Genomic DNA, 16,633 nt, shown 5'->3' on the forward strand with positions numbered 1-16,633 from the left:
CAAAGATACTTTAAATGAAGCATGCTATGTGGAGATATGGAAAATACCAGTGAGTTTTAAAGTCTTTGAAGCGAAAGGGGATTAACGACCTCCCACACTTGCGTGGAATCCATCGAGGCGATTCAGGTGGAATAAATGAACATCGTGGTAGCATTTGTAACAATACAAGGAAAATAAAAAAGAATAAGCCCTTTATTTATAACAATATTACGTAATTAATAAATAAACCACGCGCAAGGAAATATTTTCTATAAGGCATTACATTCAAAGCCTCTTCTATATCCGCATTAAAAATCAAAGTGTACTGGTCTAATTGGTAATTACACAATCATGCTTTATATGAAAGCCTTAGAATTCCCATGTAAATTGCACTTTTACTAGAATAAAAATTATTTAATGCGTACTTATTTCTCATTTTTATGAATCAATTGACATTTTCTGTAGAAGCTCGGTGTATCAATTTTGTCTCCATGCAGAGATTAATTAGGGACGGAGGAGGCATACAGGCGGTAAAGTTCTCTTTTATTCTATACTTCCGTTCTATCTGAATGGATGGATTTGCCTTTTTCATCTGTCAATATGTTAACATGAAACCAAGTCAATTCCTGTGTGTGATGACAGAAATTGCTGCAATTAAAAACGATAGTCACAGTTAGTGCATTTCCGTCTATGTAATTTATCGGATATTTTTATGAAAAGATAAAAAATGTCAATCAATAAACATTTGAAAGAATGGAAAGACATCAATAAAGTTATATTTCTATCTTCTTCTTTTTGTAGTATTATTTTTTTTTCTGAAATGATTCAGCCATCAAACAGATACAAATCGGCTTTTCTGGGATGATAAATGAAAATCTAATTTTAGTTTATCGTCAGCTGACCTGATACAAACTGAAATGGATATGTGAACAAGCTCATCTGAGCAAAAAGAGTTGTGGGGAATTCGCCATTCAGACAGCAACTCAACGATGCCATTTTACAATTCCCACTGAAAAAGAAAAACAAGTACTATCTTTAAAAAAGATATTCGACGCCTTAAGATGGGAGCAATTCTTTTATCATATTTAAATTTACTAAAGTTGACGTCAATGGTCTGACAATTCTTAAAATTGAGCATAGTAATATTACGACTTTTCTTTAACAAATATACATATATACCATAAATCTACAACGATATGTGGAGTATTTTCTCAGAGACAAGTGCCTGTAAGATTAAGAAAAAAAAAGATATAAGAACAATGTAAAACATCACAAATTGAACAGAAAGCGATTTTAGAACAGGAAAGAAATGCCAATGATAACTATACATCTGAAGCGTAAATTAAAAGTTAGAGAAGCAAGTACTTTCGGTGTGTATAATGTAAGGAAGCCAAAGGGAGATTATCAATAATATTAACACATTTTTGACAGGTAATTGAATTTGCTATGTATGTTTTGAGACACCCTCTTTTGAAACGCTTAATTTCCTTAAGTACCCATAAATATTCATAATTGCATGTGCACAAAATTGAAAAGGTGATGATTAATGTGGAAACTGAAATTTCTCTTGAAAAGAGTCCATGAAAGATATGTTTATAGCATTTGAGCTAACAAAGCTTCTGAGGTGAATTGTAGATTTACTGAATCTGGTATTAAAATCGTAAAGACAATGAACTGAAAACCTTCTACTTTTGGGTATTTCCATGGGTAATAACAAAATATTAATAAAAGTATGCTCCGACATCGTCAATGACATTTTCGTCCAATCAGAAAACAGATCAGCGACAACACCTACACTGTAACCATAGTTAACCATTAAGGCCAAAGGTCACGAATTCGAAAGTATTATTGACTTTATCGATGAAAAATATTTGGCCTGCCTAGACTTACTTTTGAGTTAGGCCCGTTTACCTTGTGCAGAGTGACACGCACTTATAGTGGACGTTTACAAATATTTTTGAAAGAATCGTACAACTCTTGACACGGGCTGCAGTTTTGCTTTGCAGGATGTATAAATACTTTAAAAGATTTATACATCTAGCTGGAATTTTGTACAGTATAGGATCATATTTGTACAATATATGATCATACTTGTACAATATAGGATCATGCTTGTACAGTATATGATCATACTTGTACAGTATAGGATCATACCTGTACGTTATAAGATCATATTTGTACAGTGTAATTATGATCATACTGGTCCAGTATAGATTCATAATGGTACAGTATATAATCATACTGGTATAGTATTGGATCATACCTGTACAGTATATGATTATACTTATACAGTATAGGATCATACTGGTACAGTATATGATCGTTCATGTACAGATAAGATCATTCTTGTACAGTAAAGGATCATACTTGTACATTATAGAAGTACACTTGTACAATATATGATCATACTTGTACAGTATAGGATAATACTATACAGTATATATTTTTACTTGCACAGTATATGTTCATACTTGTACAGTATTGAATTATACTTGTACAGTATATAATCATACTTGTACAGTATAGGATTAAATTTTTATTGTTGAATAAGGTTCATGATAATTATAAGTCTGTTAATATGATAACTAGTTTTGACTTGATTTTACTAGATATATTATTACAAACAAACAAATACTTTATTTGCCAATCACGGCGCCCAAAATGAGCCGAATATTTACAATATAATTTTCAAACATAATATAAAAGTAAAATAAAAATAAATAGAACAAAATATAACATGATTAGTATTGATTTAAGGATGTTCGCTCCTCTTACTTTTGATTTTTTTGTCAAATATTCGGAATCCTCTGGTTTTATCCATGTAGTGCCAATAAATTTTTTGACCGCTAACCCTTACTTCTCTTTTCATAGTTTTATTTCATATAGCCATATTTGAAAATCTTATAAAATCCTTGTTATTTTATCATAGATTTTGAAAGAAAAACGGTGCCAATATCAAATGTATAAAAAAATCTAGAGAGAATCATTTCCCGCCAATTTTTCAATCATTATGGCTTATATCTCGAAAACAAGGTCGCGGACCCTTCATCCTATCTGCTTTTTTAGTTCCATTGTTTATATACTTTCAATTTATATCAGTCTTTTAAAAACCTTGTTATTTTGAAACAGAGTAGTGAACATCCTTAATCGATTATCATCTAATATCAAAGTAAATTGGAATGGACTGAATATCTAGCCACATTTGTACATACCTGTCTCACCTCATGAGCCAATTATTGTCATTGGTCGTTGTCTTTCATAATTATTTTTAGTTACTGTAACTGTTGTAGTAAAAATCCGACCATTTTTCTCTTTTAAATAGTGGCACAGTTTGTAATCCCGGGACTTTTTCGGTTAACTATGCAGTAATTGGTTTTGCACATTGTTAAAGGCCGTAAGGTGGTCTTTTATTGTTCACATCTCTACCATTATATCTTTATGGATACATATGTAATTGTCTTATTGACAATCATACTACATCTCCTTACCTTTATATGAACTACACAAACGTATGTCCGTCAATTACCAGCTTTTTTAAATGATCAATACGAGGTTGCCGAACTTGCCAGTATATGGTGACTTTTAACATGTAGTTTGAACTTTATTTAATTTCATTGTACATTTCCCAAACTTTTTCAGATATTAACCAAAATTCAGATATATAATCTTGGTTGTTTAAGATTTCTTTTTTTATTTTACTATTTACTGTTGGGTTTGGGAGGAGAACACTATTCATTTTTGTTTATCTAAATGTGCATGAAATACAATATTTAAAACAGATTACGCATACTTTTGTAACTCTGACATTTAGTAGGACTGAAAAAAACGAAAAAGCTATTTTTGATTATATTTTAACGGTTTTTCATTGGATTTTTATATGTTTGGGAGCGTTTTCTGAGTTTTTATTTCAAACTAATCAAATTCATATCAAAGTCATGTTGTTTTATTGCGACGTAATAATTTCTTGGCTTTGCAATCCTCATTAAATCATCTGGCACATCTGAACCCGTACGCGTCAACATATAAAGCGAAAACAACTTCATCATATAAAATAAACAAACCATGATTTGTTGTGTTGTTATTGTAACCCCAACCCAATATAATTTACTTAAGCAATTTTTATGAGCACACCATATCGAAAAAATATCATATATCATCTTGTATCTTTCATTTGTAAGCGCGAATTTTATCTTGCAGCTCAGAATGAAAAGAAAGGCAACAAACAATAAGAACAAATTGATGAAACGAGAATGTCGATTATATTGCAAGTAACAGCTTATGATGGTTACTTCATGTACGGTCTTGTAAATAAATGTTGTCCTTCAGTTGAAAAGTCACTTGAACTTCCGGTTTGATCGGGAAATAAAGTATGCATGACCTTTAAGCGCACATGTATATTAAGTAAAGTAGATGTTTGGGAATTGCCAGTGATCTTGAGGCACAACACTGAGAGAGAGAGAGAGAGAGAGAGAGAGAGAGAGAGAGAGAGAGAGAGAAAGAAAGAAAGAAATACATGCAATTAGTAATCTTTATAGGTACTTAAGTTAATATACTGAAAATTCTACCCTAGAGTGATATCAAAGCACATAAAAAAGACAGATTATCAGAAATGTAGATTACGTAATTATAGACAAAGTCAATTCAAAACTAACAATACTATGCATAGGCTAAAAAAAGCCTAAAATAGTTGAAATCTTTGAATTTTGAATTCCAGCTATGAACACTTGTCTTTCAGTGTTCAACCCGTCATCCTATGATATTTTTCTATAACATTAATAATTTTGTTTTCGATATTGTCCTCTAGAGATCGGATCGGTTGTTGTATCGCTGGTTCACTTACATTTTCAACGCAATTGTTTTTATTCGTATGTGTTAAATATATACTACTTAATCCTGTCCTAAGTCAGGAGCATGTAATTCAATGGAATATTTCTGTAAATTCGATTACCTATATGTTCAAACGAAATTTTAAAAAAGAACTTGTCGTTGGTTGCTGTTTGTCTTATTTATTTATATTTTTGTCATAATATCCTACATTTACGATCCTTATGACATGTATGAATTCAAATATGTCAATCAAAAATAAATTACAATACCATTTCCTAAAATATAATTTACTTCAAAGGAAGAATAAGGATTTCAAAAATCTTACTTTCATTGTCTCAATGGAATATGACTAAGCTCAGCCTGGAAGATATTCAAATTCGCTTCAAATCGATGGACTTTTTTTTCTAATGAATTTTTCTAACATCAAGCTAAAACATCGCATCATGATTGTTTAATGCACACAGGAACTGAAATAATTGACATATAAGCTTGATGTTCTAGGTGGGAAATAGTTAAGTTCTAATGGAATTGTCTAGCAAGAAAATGACTTTTTAGTAGTATCTGAGAGTATTATTATTATGTTACTTACTGGCAGAAATGTTTATACTTTTCCATTAAACATTAAGATTCGATTAAGGGTTTTTTTCACAAGCCGTTTCTGTGAACAGATCCCTCACAATTTTCAAAAAAAAGTAATAACGATTTGTTTTTAACAAATAAATACAGTCGAAGTAAACAAACATGAATACTGATATAAACACAAGCATTATACTTAAATTGTTCTTGGTACAAATGTACTCATTCAGCTTATATCGTTATCAAATGCTTTCACTTTATTTAAATATCATTTAACGAATCTTTAAATAATAAATCATATATATATATATATATATATTTACTTTTGATGGTGATTGCCGTAGTAGCATACACTTATGCTAAATAAATATATTCTACGCACCATAAAAACGCAACTCATATAAACATAAAGAGATGTGATTGCTGTATAAAGAGACCAGAGACCCAATTGACGTTGTATAAGCAATGCCATTTGTTCATAACAAAACATAGCTTTATAATGATTGTCTTGTCTAATCTTTGTTTTGAAAAAAAAAAAAAACGTGTTTCAATTTCTAATTTTACATTCGGTCAAGATTTTTTAAGGTTAGAAAAACATGACCGGTGGTTTACGAACTTGGTGATGCATTAGTGTTAAATAAGAGTCAATTACAAATCGCTATTGCGTGATCATCGGATATAACTATTCAACAGTTACACGAAGGGTGTCACATGTGGAGCAGCTAGGATCTTCTAACCATCTTGGAGCAGATGAGACCACCCCTGGTTTTTGGTGGAGTTCGTTTTGCTTAGTCTTCAATTTTGTTGTTTTTGTGGACTTGTTTGTCTTGTCGTCATGTTGTTTTTGTGGACTTGTTTGTCTTGTCGTCATGTTATTTTTGTGGACTTGTTTGTCTTGTCGTCATGTTATTTTTGTGGACTTGTTTGTCTTGTCGTCATGTTATTTTTGTGGACTTGTTTGTCTTGTCGTCATGTTATTTTTGTGGACTTGTTTGTCTTGTCGTCATGTTATTTTTGTGGACTTGTTTGTCTTGTCGTCATGTTATTTTTGTGGACTTGTTTGTCTTTTCGTCATGTTATTTACATGTTTTATTAGTTTCTCTTTACCTTATGAGTTTTGCATGTCCTCTCGAAATCTTCTGCCTTCTTTTTATATATTTTCTAAAATTTGGAAATAAATAGATTGTGTTATAAAACTCCGCTTTACAAATTTCTATTATATTAAATATGGATTTTTGATAATTTTTCTTAATGTAGAGCCTTGTTGTTGAAATTAAAAATATTTTATTCACGACCGTTCACATCAATATAGTGTCGAGAACTCTCAATTTCGATATAGTTGCTTCTGAATAAATTTAAGCGTTGCATGAAGGAAGAAAATCTACTTGTGTTAATATTTTTACACAGCCCGGAACAGGATAAAATGCTTAGCGAGCTTAGCGAGTTTTGCGTTTCTTTCTTTTTCTAAGCCTCGCATAAGTAAATTTTACATTCCACCAAATTGTATGTTTAATCTTAATACAAGAATATTAATAAATTAATACTTGTAATCGAAAACAAAAATTAATCACCATCTGCGTCAGAAATCCTCTTAGATGAAAATCCCATACCCTCATTTAATAAGTTGTATATTACAAGAAATTAATAATCTCAATAACATCCGAATGTTTTATATTTCATAACATAAAATCCATGGTTACAGGATTTCTTAACAAATCCAATAACGGTTTAAAAAAGGCTGCACGCTTTTACCATTATTCTCTGAGGAGAACTCGTATTGATCTCGGATACGTATTATTAAAATACCCGTATAGAAATCTAAACCTTAATAGGATCTTGCATATTAAATTCTCAGCGTCTTGATTGTATCAATAATGGTATTCTATACTTCAGGTATACAATAATGGAAACCTATGCCCGTATTGGTTCAGTATATATAGTTGGTATATATTTTGTTGACATTAGATACCGATACTACGTTGGCTGACATCGACATAAAAATCCAATATAGTTCATCGTTTAAGAACGAACTGCAATCAGTAGGAAAAACAGTGACTAAAGGAACTTCTTTTGTATAGATATAATTTCTCTTTTAATAGTGAATTTATTAATTGTTTCCGTTTGTCAAAGGTTAATAAAAAAACTGTTGGAATTTTTCGTTGAGGATAGAATACGCTGTCGAGTAAAAATAGTAATTGATCAGTCAACTTGTCAAAATCATCAAGTTAATATAACTGTAAATTAATTACTTATCATTGACAATCTTATAATAATCGCTTTAAACTTAATCATCATTAGAAGAATAATAAGTGTCGTTTTATTCATTTTTTATTTATTATTCCGTAAAAGTGTCCTGACTTATAGTTATTCTTTTATTACTTATTTTCAGATGTGAAATGAATAATTTAAATTGGAATACAATTACACAGATTTAAATGGAGACGAAAATAAGGAATTACACCATCATTACTAAGTGAAATGTGAAATGTAAATTTCATAGGACCAGATGGCTTAAGATGTCGATTTGGATTACTTTGTCAATACATTACATCAAAACTGGTAAGTTGCATGTAACATACTTATTAAACTTTGATATATTTATTCCTTGTTCAGGCAAAATATCATCTGGAAACATTAGTGGACGGCTGCATATTTTGATCATAATAGCACACGATGATGATGATGATGATGATGATGATTACGAATGGTAAAAACGATAACCAAATTATATTTAGACTGATTTGATCAAGAAAAAGATCATTCAAGGTCCGATTCAAAGTTTAAAAGCTTATCTTTTTTACATTCGAAATTCAAATTTCAATATCTGAAATAACTACAGCCCATTAATCGATTTAACGTGGCTATATAGATATAAAAAGATTTGGTATGAGTGCCAATGAGACAACTCTCCATCCAAGTCAAAATTTCATTATAGCTCAACCACATCAACAAACGACAACTACTGAACATCAGATTCCTATGTTCTTTTGACATCCCTGGCTTTCATATATTTAGGTTTGAACATTCCTGGTGAAGTTACATCCAAAAATGCGCTTCGGACGCATGTAATTTATAAAGTTTTATTTTATGTATTGTCTTAAAAACCTATGCCGACAAATGACATAGCTTTTACCAAATTAAATTTCAGATCAATACTGTCGTTTTTTGGTAGCCCGCTTTATATGTTTCGGAATCAAATATATTTCAAACCTCTCCGTTACCTTAGACATGAGAGACGTATTATTTCTACTTATTGGTTTTTATTTGACGATATAAGTGAGTAATTGGAAAATTCAGTCTTAGAATTCATTGCTAACACTTAAATTAATAAAAGTCGATTTTAAGATGTTTTTTTTATATAATGCATCCCGCTTACTTTGATATGCTCATGACTAATGAACGTTCTTGACTATCATATGTGGCTCACTTTGGATGTCAATGTGCTCTATTATCCCATATTATCCATCAAATACACCAAAAGTTTATAATAATATGATTGAGATATTGTTGCTTACTTTTAAAAGTTTTTTTTCGGCGAACATCTTTACTGAAAGGGAACACTTTTTTTGTTATATAACAGGGGTCATTATTCTTACTGGTTCAAGTTTCTTTGATTCAGAAACTTTCACTTTCCTTTATCCTAAAACTGTAAGTTACATGCCTTTAGAGCGATTGCTGTTTAGAATCAAATGCATATTAGGTTAAAAGAAAAACTCACACCGTAAATTCAGACCAAATCTTAGTATTTCATGTTTCAACTGATATCCTTTAAATATTTTAAAAACAATTTTTTTCTTCTGTCTATCATTTTTTATGGCTTCTGTGTTTTAGTGTACTGTAAGAAGTTTAAAACTAAAATATTTGTAGCACAAACCATATTTGTACATTTTTTTAAATAGTTACGGTTTTGGCCATTTCCTGAATTGTAAGTGCATCAAACGCCATAACAACCATATATTTTACAATTTACTCCGTTAGAGCTTTTCACATTATTTTATAAAGAAAGCAAGAAACAACTATTTTGATTTTTAGATTTAAATGCTTTTATTTAGTTCGTAATTTATCTTGTATAGATTTGATTTGATTTTTGGTGTTTTAACGCCACTTTTAAGCACCGCTTTTGGGCTATTTCGTGGCGGCCAGTTTTTATTGGTGGAGGAAGCCGGAGTACCTGGAGAAAACCACCGACCTTCGATAGGAAAACTGACAATCCTAGTCAATTAAGATTGGAGTCGAGTGCACCCGAACGAGCGGGGTTCGAACTCACAACCTCAGTGTTGACTGGCTTATCTTGTATAGAGGAAACGCGCGCGTCTGGCGTACTAGATTTGACTATGGTATCTTCGAGGAGTATGTATCCATACTAGAGACGTTGGAAAAGGGGACTCTTGATATTAATATAATGAACGATTTTGACGAAACTATGATACATTTGGAAAAGGTAGATTTATTTTCCTTAAAAATAGTATAGATGTAGAGTTTTACTTTTAAATGACGTTTTAACATTAAAATATTTTTTTCTCTCCAAAACTGCCCTGTTAAGCTCTTTACTTTTAAATTGCACAGTAATAAGGAAAACAAAGTGTGCACATTATAAAATAAGGAGATATGGTATTGCCGTTAATTTAACCATTTCATGGGGAAAGGTTGAACACTCTTAATATTATTGTAGTTATTTTCCTTTTGGTGTTTAAAATGTTCTTGTAACGTTATATGAATGTATATTATACTGGAGTAAAATTTCCCGGCTCATCATACAATTTGATTAGTAACTGTGAACAATAACGAAAATCAGAATAAGTAATTGATGTTGAAATCAGGACACGTCAGTATAATTTATTTGTTAGACTTGCTTCCCATGGGAAAGAATTAGTTACATAGTGTGCTAGTGGCTTAAAACGATATATATAGGGTTAGTAAATTCCATATGGGGCGGGAGCCAGCGACTTATTACCTAATTTGTATTTGCCATGACCAACACAACGGGTGCCACTAGTGGAACAAGAACCGCTAAACCCAGTTCTGTTAAGATATATATATATAGCACACCTTTTACGAGTGTATGTGTATGTAATGCGTGGCTAAATGCATTATCCAATTACTTAACTTGATTTAGAAACGCAAACCATGAGTAAATACCATTCGTGATTGAATTTGCATTGATATACAGTTGAACGCTAATGGTTCTATATCATGTCGATATTTATTTTGCCATTGCACAATGCCATTCTTTTCTAGGATTGTTTAGACCTCTTTACATTAAATCCGGTTTGTGTACTGATTGATGTTTTTACAGCTGAGGACCACCTCCGGGTGCGGAATTATCTCGCTGCGTTGAAGACCCATTGGTGGCCTTAGGCTGTTGTTTGCTCTTTGGTCGGGTTGTTGCCTCTTTGACATACTCCCCATTTCCATGCTCAATTTAATTTTGTCGGTAATTTTGTTGTTTATTCTTTTGTTAGTTGGTTTTAAACTGCATACCTTTCTGAAGGGTCACACCCTTTCTAACTAATCTTTACCGTGTATTCTTATGATGAGATGCAACACCATTGTCCCATGAGGAGGTTAACATTGAGCGCTCGCAAAAATTTAAATCCTCCTCATTCTTTACGTGCCTGGCTCAAGTTAGGGGCCTGTAATTCAATGGTTGTCATTGGTTGATGTCTGTCATATTTGCTTTTGAATATTGTTTTAACATAAATCAGACTGTGGATTTCTCCTTTGAATTGTTTTCTCGTTTGTCATGACGGGGCATTTTATAGCTTACTATGCGGTGTTGGATTGCTCATTGCTGAAGGCCGTTCGATGACGTACAGTTTTTTTTATATCCTCTTCATTTGGTCTCTGGTGGGTAGGTGTCTCATTGACAATCAGGTCACATCTTCTTATCTATATATTGGGAAAAGAATAACAATCTTTAAGTTCATCGGACCCTTTTTCAAAAGAGGCGGTCTTCATACAAAGGTGACTGTTGCTGGCACTTTTAACAAGTACAGGCATGTGTGTCAACAAAAGATATTTGGTATTTTTTCATGGCTTTTTTTATATGGTTAAAAACAGATAAAAATAACACTTTATAAATTTCATAAATCCGTATCGCTTCTCTTGATTTACCTTCATCATGAACGATTAAACCCAAAACATTCGAAAACCAATGATGTAAAAGTACCGAAACAAGTAGAGAGCTATATATGACCTAAAAGGAACCTTAAAATAATAGTCAAATTATCCAGGGTTGAGTTAACCATTGTCTAATTATAATTTGTTGGCTCTAATAGTTACATTAATTATGAATTCGTTCAAGGCAGAATATTTAGTCTTCCTGGTTGACACTGTTAACATTTTGGAATTACAATTATCATTTTTTCTGAGAAAAATTAGATAAGTAGACAAATGAATAATTCTTTAATGACTTGTAAGTATATCCTATCGATTTTGTACCAAATACATAGCAACATGGAGGAATCAAAGATAAACTGATTCGGAAAATATTATTCCTAAACGTTAATGAAAATAAGATATATGGCTACAGTTTAATATTTAATCAATATTTTGCCGAAAGCATAGAATAATTCGGTGAAAATCTGCAATTTTGTGTCAGTGCAAACTGAGAAGGTTTATGGCAAGGTATACCTTTAAATAACCTAATTCTTTATAATAATATAAGCATTATCTTTACCATTTATTTTTAAACTCTAGATAAAGTTATAAAGTAGATATTAAACGACTTATTGACCTATTTTCAGACATTCGCACTGCAGTTCGACCACGACGGAATAGTATTATTTAGTCAAATTTAAATTAGAAAGAATTTCGTTTGAAATGAAGCCCAACAACAATCAACCAATCGTTTGTTCATTTCCACAAAACATCTATTTTTTCCATTTATTTAAAATCGGGTACGCCACAAAATATATATTCTTAAGCAGTATGTTTTCAGACATTCACACTGATGTGGAACTGTAATGGAATAGTATAATCTGTTCTATTTAGTCAAATCTTAATAAGATGTTCGTTTTAAACGAAACATCTCACCACTGGTTTGTTCATTGATAAAAAGATAATTGCTAATTTGATTTGTCCCTTTGACTTTCCATTTTATTGAATATTTGATAAAACATCATACCACAAGTATATGTAAAAATAGAAAGAAGGATACATAACAAATATAACACACTGTTAAATTAAAACAAAAAAGATGGTCATGAAGTATTTTAAATTTTTGTTCGTTAAAAGAATGAGGAGATGTAGTATTATTGCAAATGAGACAACTATCTCAAAGACCAACTGGGACATAGATGGGAACAAGTACTGGTCGCCGCACGACCTTCAATAATGATCAAAACTCATACCGCATGATATTTTATAAAAGGCCCGGAACGACAAATATATGAAACAATCTGAAAGAGTAAAAAAAACAGTCTGATTTTTACTACAACAATAACCAAAAATAATTACGACAAACAGCAACTAACAATAACCAATGAATTAAAGCTCGACCTGGCTTGGCACATACATAATGTGGCGGGTAACCATGTTTGTGAGTGCACACCCTTCCCTTAACCTAGGACCGTGGTGTAACACCATTATCTATAAACACACAATACTAAATTCAATTTTCAATCGGAAAGGGCTTGACTCATCAGATTCATACTAAGCACTAGCATTTTACAAATTTTCAAATGATGTGCTGTTGCAACACTATCACGCGAGGGGAGAGTTGAGCGCTCAAATCATGTTTTTACATTCTGTGTGTGCCTGCCTGTCCAGGAGCATGTTATTCAGTAGTTGTCATTGGTTACTATCTGTAATATTTGTTTTTTTTTCAAATTTGGTTTGTTGTAAATCAGTCTGTTGGTTTAATCGTTTTAATTGTTTTTTTAATTTTTTTTTACATATAAGGGCCGTGTATAGCATACAATACAGCAATGGTTTTGCCAAGGGAGCTACCATTTGATTTTTATGATGGGGGTTGGGGCTAGGATGAAATTTGAAAAAAGGCAGGACAGGAGTTTTGAGTAAAAAAAGACAGGATGAGCAACTTGGCAAAAAAAAAAAAAAAGAAGGCAGGATGAGCAACTTGGCAAAAAAAAAAAAAAGGCAGGATGACAATTTATGTAAAAAAGTCAGGATAAACTAATAAAAAAAAAAAGAAAGGCAGGACTGAATAGAGTGGAAAATAAAAAGGCAGGACAGAGATTGCAACTAAAAAAAATGCAGGACAATTTTTTTCATTCTAGCCCCCCTCCCCCCCCCCTCCCCAATTAAAATCAAATGGTAGCTCCCTAATTGTTGAATGCCGTATGATTGATTAAATTCGCGTCAATTCGACTAGTGTATTATTGTTAGCAATCATATGTCATATACTTATTTCATACAAAACAAAAAAAAAAAAAAAACAAAAAAAAAAACAAAAAAAAGGAAAAAGACAAGAAAGACAAAAAGAACCGATCTTAGAGTAATTATAATAAAATCTAGTTAAGAAGTTTTTGTTACATGTAAATCCACCCGGACCGATGTTAATATTTTTAAGAATACAGAGATGCTTGTACAATTTAAAGCAAACACAATGATCTCGTTAGTTCCATGATGCAGGCATCATGTTTGCCTATTAAACGCGTAAATGACGTAAAAACTCAGAGAAAGAGTTTTGTCTTATTAATCCAGCGTATTACTTAGCCGATTTCATCGCGCCCGGTCAAGTAAAATGAGTATAGTATATCTTTCAGTAAAATATATAGTATTTGAGATTATTCAATTTTTTTTTCTATTTTAGTTCCAATGCAAAAATCAGCTATAAAATAGATATAATAAAGTTAGATAATTCTCCTGTTAGTTTTGATCTCGAATTGAATGATTATGACGTCATTGTTCAATTATCTCTTCTAATTGTTTTATTTCCCAACAAACAATGAAAACGGAGATTAGCAAATCATGAAATTACATTTATTAAAAGCATAAGGTTCAATATTTGATTATTTTTAACTTTCTCTTAGAAATCATCTGTCCCTTTAGAATTGCTATGCAATGAAATTTAGATCAATTTGGAATCAACATTACCGACAGTAATTGAATTTAGCAAGTTGGGGTTTGATATATTACCCGGAGTTTCACAAGAAACTGTCTGATTGTGCCCATTTCTTAAATTGATATTTATTATTCATGAGTAATCATTTAATAATTGACAGAAGAAATATCGGTATTGACGTGGCATTCCATCAGGAAAAGTTGTCATAAAGAATTATTGTCTATGAAGTGTTGGAGTCAAGTACGCCCATAAAAGCCATTCAAGTGCTTCCGACTTGACAGCAGCATATAGACACACGTATTCTAAAACTACAATAAAAGGATTCTAAACTGGGAAATCTGTCAAACATGGCGTTGTTCTACATCACGTTCTTAATCTGCATTGATTTTTATTAATATGGTAAAGTCCTAGTTCTCTTATTCGTTTAATTAATTTCTGATCATATTATATAATGTTTTTCGGAGTTATATTTCCTTAGTTTTCAAATGTTTTATCAGCATCATTTCCCGAATTAAATCAAAATGCTTTATCAAAGCTTAAGGGAAAAAGTCAAACTAATGGGAATTAAAAACGACCAGGACTACAGGTTTCGTTTGAAACAATATCTCTACAACATTGAAATATATTTTTTATATACTCCTTGAATTTAAAAATAAGAAGATGTGGTATAATTGCCAGTGAGACAACTCTCCACCAGAAACCAAATGGCATAGTAGTTAACAGCTATAGTTCACCAGTCGGCCTTCAACAATGAGCAGTTTATATTAACATTTATTTTTATCTGTTCTGTATATTTCATTTTTGCAGTTTTTGCTGTTTGTTCGGTTGAAAGTAGAGGATACAAGGATAACACTGTCTGTCCCAATGCTTTACCTGTGTCAAAAGTTGTCTTAGTTTTGTGTTTTGTGTCATTTATGAATGTTTTAGTATCGATGGCAGATACTTGATAACCTTTAGAAAATTTCAAAACTCGTGGGAACTGAAAACATGCATCATACAAAGGCACTCATACCACATCTTCTTATATCTATCATAGGTAGACACTTGTCGTTTGATGCTGACTTCAAATTATCTCCTGGTATTTTTGTCGTTGGGTTGTTACCACATTATTTATTGACGTTGATCATGAAAATATAATAATGAATATATTTTGCCAAAAGAAAACAAGAAACGTAAAAAAATCGATGTAAAAGTTGAAAAAAAGTTGCCTTAGAAGTTTTCACAGTCATATTGAACTCTGACCTATTGGAGGATTTTACCCTCTGTCAAAGAAACATGCAAAGAAGAGAAAATCCCAGATCCCCTTGGTTTACAGTGTATATTGTTAAAAAAACTAAATCGAAAGAGAAAACCAGATCTTTTCTAGAACTAAAATACATGGATTATGCGCTACATCGTTGCTTACCGCGTGAGCGTGGGAAAATGAGATAAAATTCTCGCCGTTAATAGCTTCCACTCATTTGAATAAAAGTATGTAAATTATTGATGAAAGTCTTCATCATGATTTTGAAGTTGTTCAAATTGATATTGATCTAACTTTGGCGCGAATGAAATCATTTATTCCTACTACTGCTACTTTATTTATAAGATGACAATGAAGTTTCACAATTTATAAGAGAGACCATCAGATATCCTACTTTAAATTGAATCTTGTATGATTTAAATTCCCTACATCAATGGAATTATATTTTCCCGCAGATGTAAGTCTCCATTATCCCCTTTGGGGTTTATCAGCTTGCTTTATATAGGAATATTATTCAATTCGTATCTTTTTGATGAATATTAAAAAAATATATTTGTGCAAAAGATACGGTTTTTACGATGAATAACTTAGACTATCCATCTGAAACCTTAAGAATAAATCAACCTAAATGTACAATCAATTGACAAAGAAAAAACCACTGAAGTCTTATAAAAAAGATGAAAGATACCAAAGGGATACTCAAACTCATGAGTCGAAAACAAACTGACAATTGCCATGGCAAAAGAAAAATGACCATATATATTTAGACAAACAGCAGTATACAAAACACAACATAGAAAACTAAAACCTGAGCACCACGAACCCCGCCGAAAACCGGATTGATTTCAGGTTCTCCGGAAGGGTAAGCAGACCCTGCTGCTCCACAAACGCATCAGTGACGCTCGAATCAAAAAAGTTAAAAGGTCAAATAAAGTACGAAGTTGGGAGCCTTGATATTCTAAATTCTGAAATATATTATA

At 31.7% G+C, this 16,633-nt stretch overlaps 1 protein-coding gene across 2 annotated transcripts in view; it reads left to right on the forward strand.

The window, feature by feature from the left end:
• Positions 1–16,633, forward strand: part of LOC127705674 (uncharacterized) — a 46,745-nt gene that overhangs the window by 12,477 nt on the left and 17,635 nt on the right. Inside the window, exons 1-2 of one of the 2 annotated variants that reach the window (XM_052210015.1) lie at positions 7,372–7,454; positions 7,772–7,941. In XM_052210015.1, the coding sequence (XP_052065975.1) occupies positions 7,899–7,941 (43 nt within the window). In that variant the 5' untranslated portion in view covers positions 7,372–7,454; positions 7,772–7,898. Of the gene's footprint in view, positions 1–7,371; positions 7,455–7,771; positions 7,942–16,633 lie in introns of those variants that run through there. The other variant, XM_052210016.1, reaches the window with a different exon arrangement.

This window comes from Mytilus californianus, unplaced genomic scaffold, assembly GCF_021869535.1.
Source record: "Mytilus californianus isolate M0D057914Y unplaced genomic scaffold, xbMytCali1.0.p SCAF_6, whole genome shotgun sequence".
NCBI classification, from domain to species: Eukaryota; Metazoa; Mollusca; class Bivalvia; order Mytilida; family Mytilidae; genus Mytilus; species Mytilus californianus.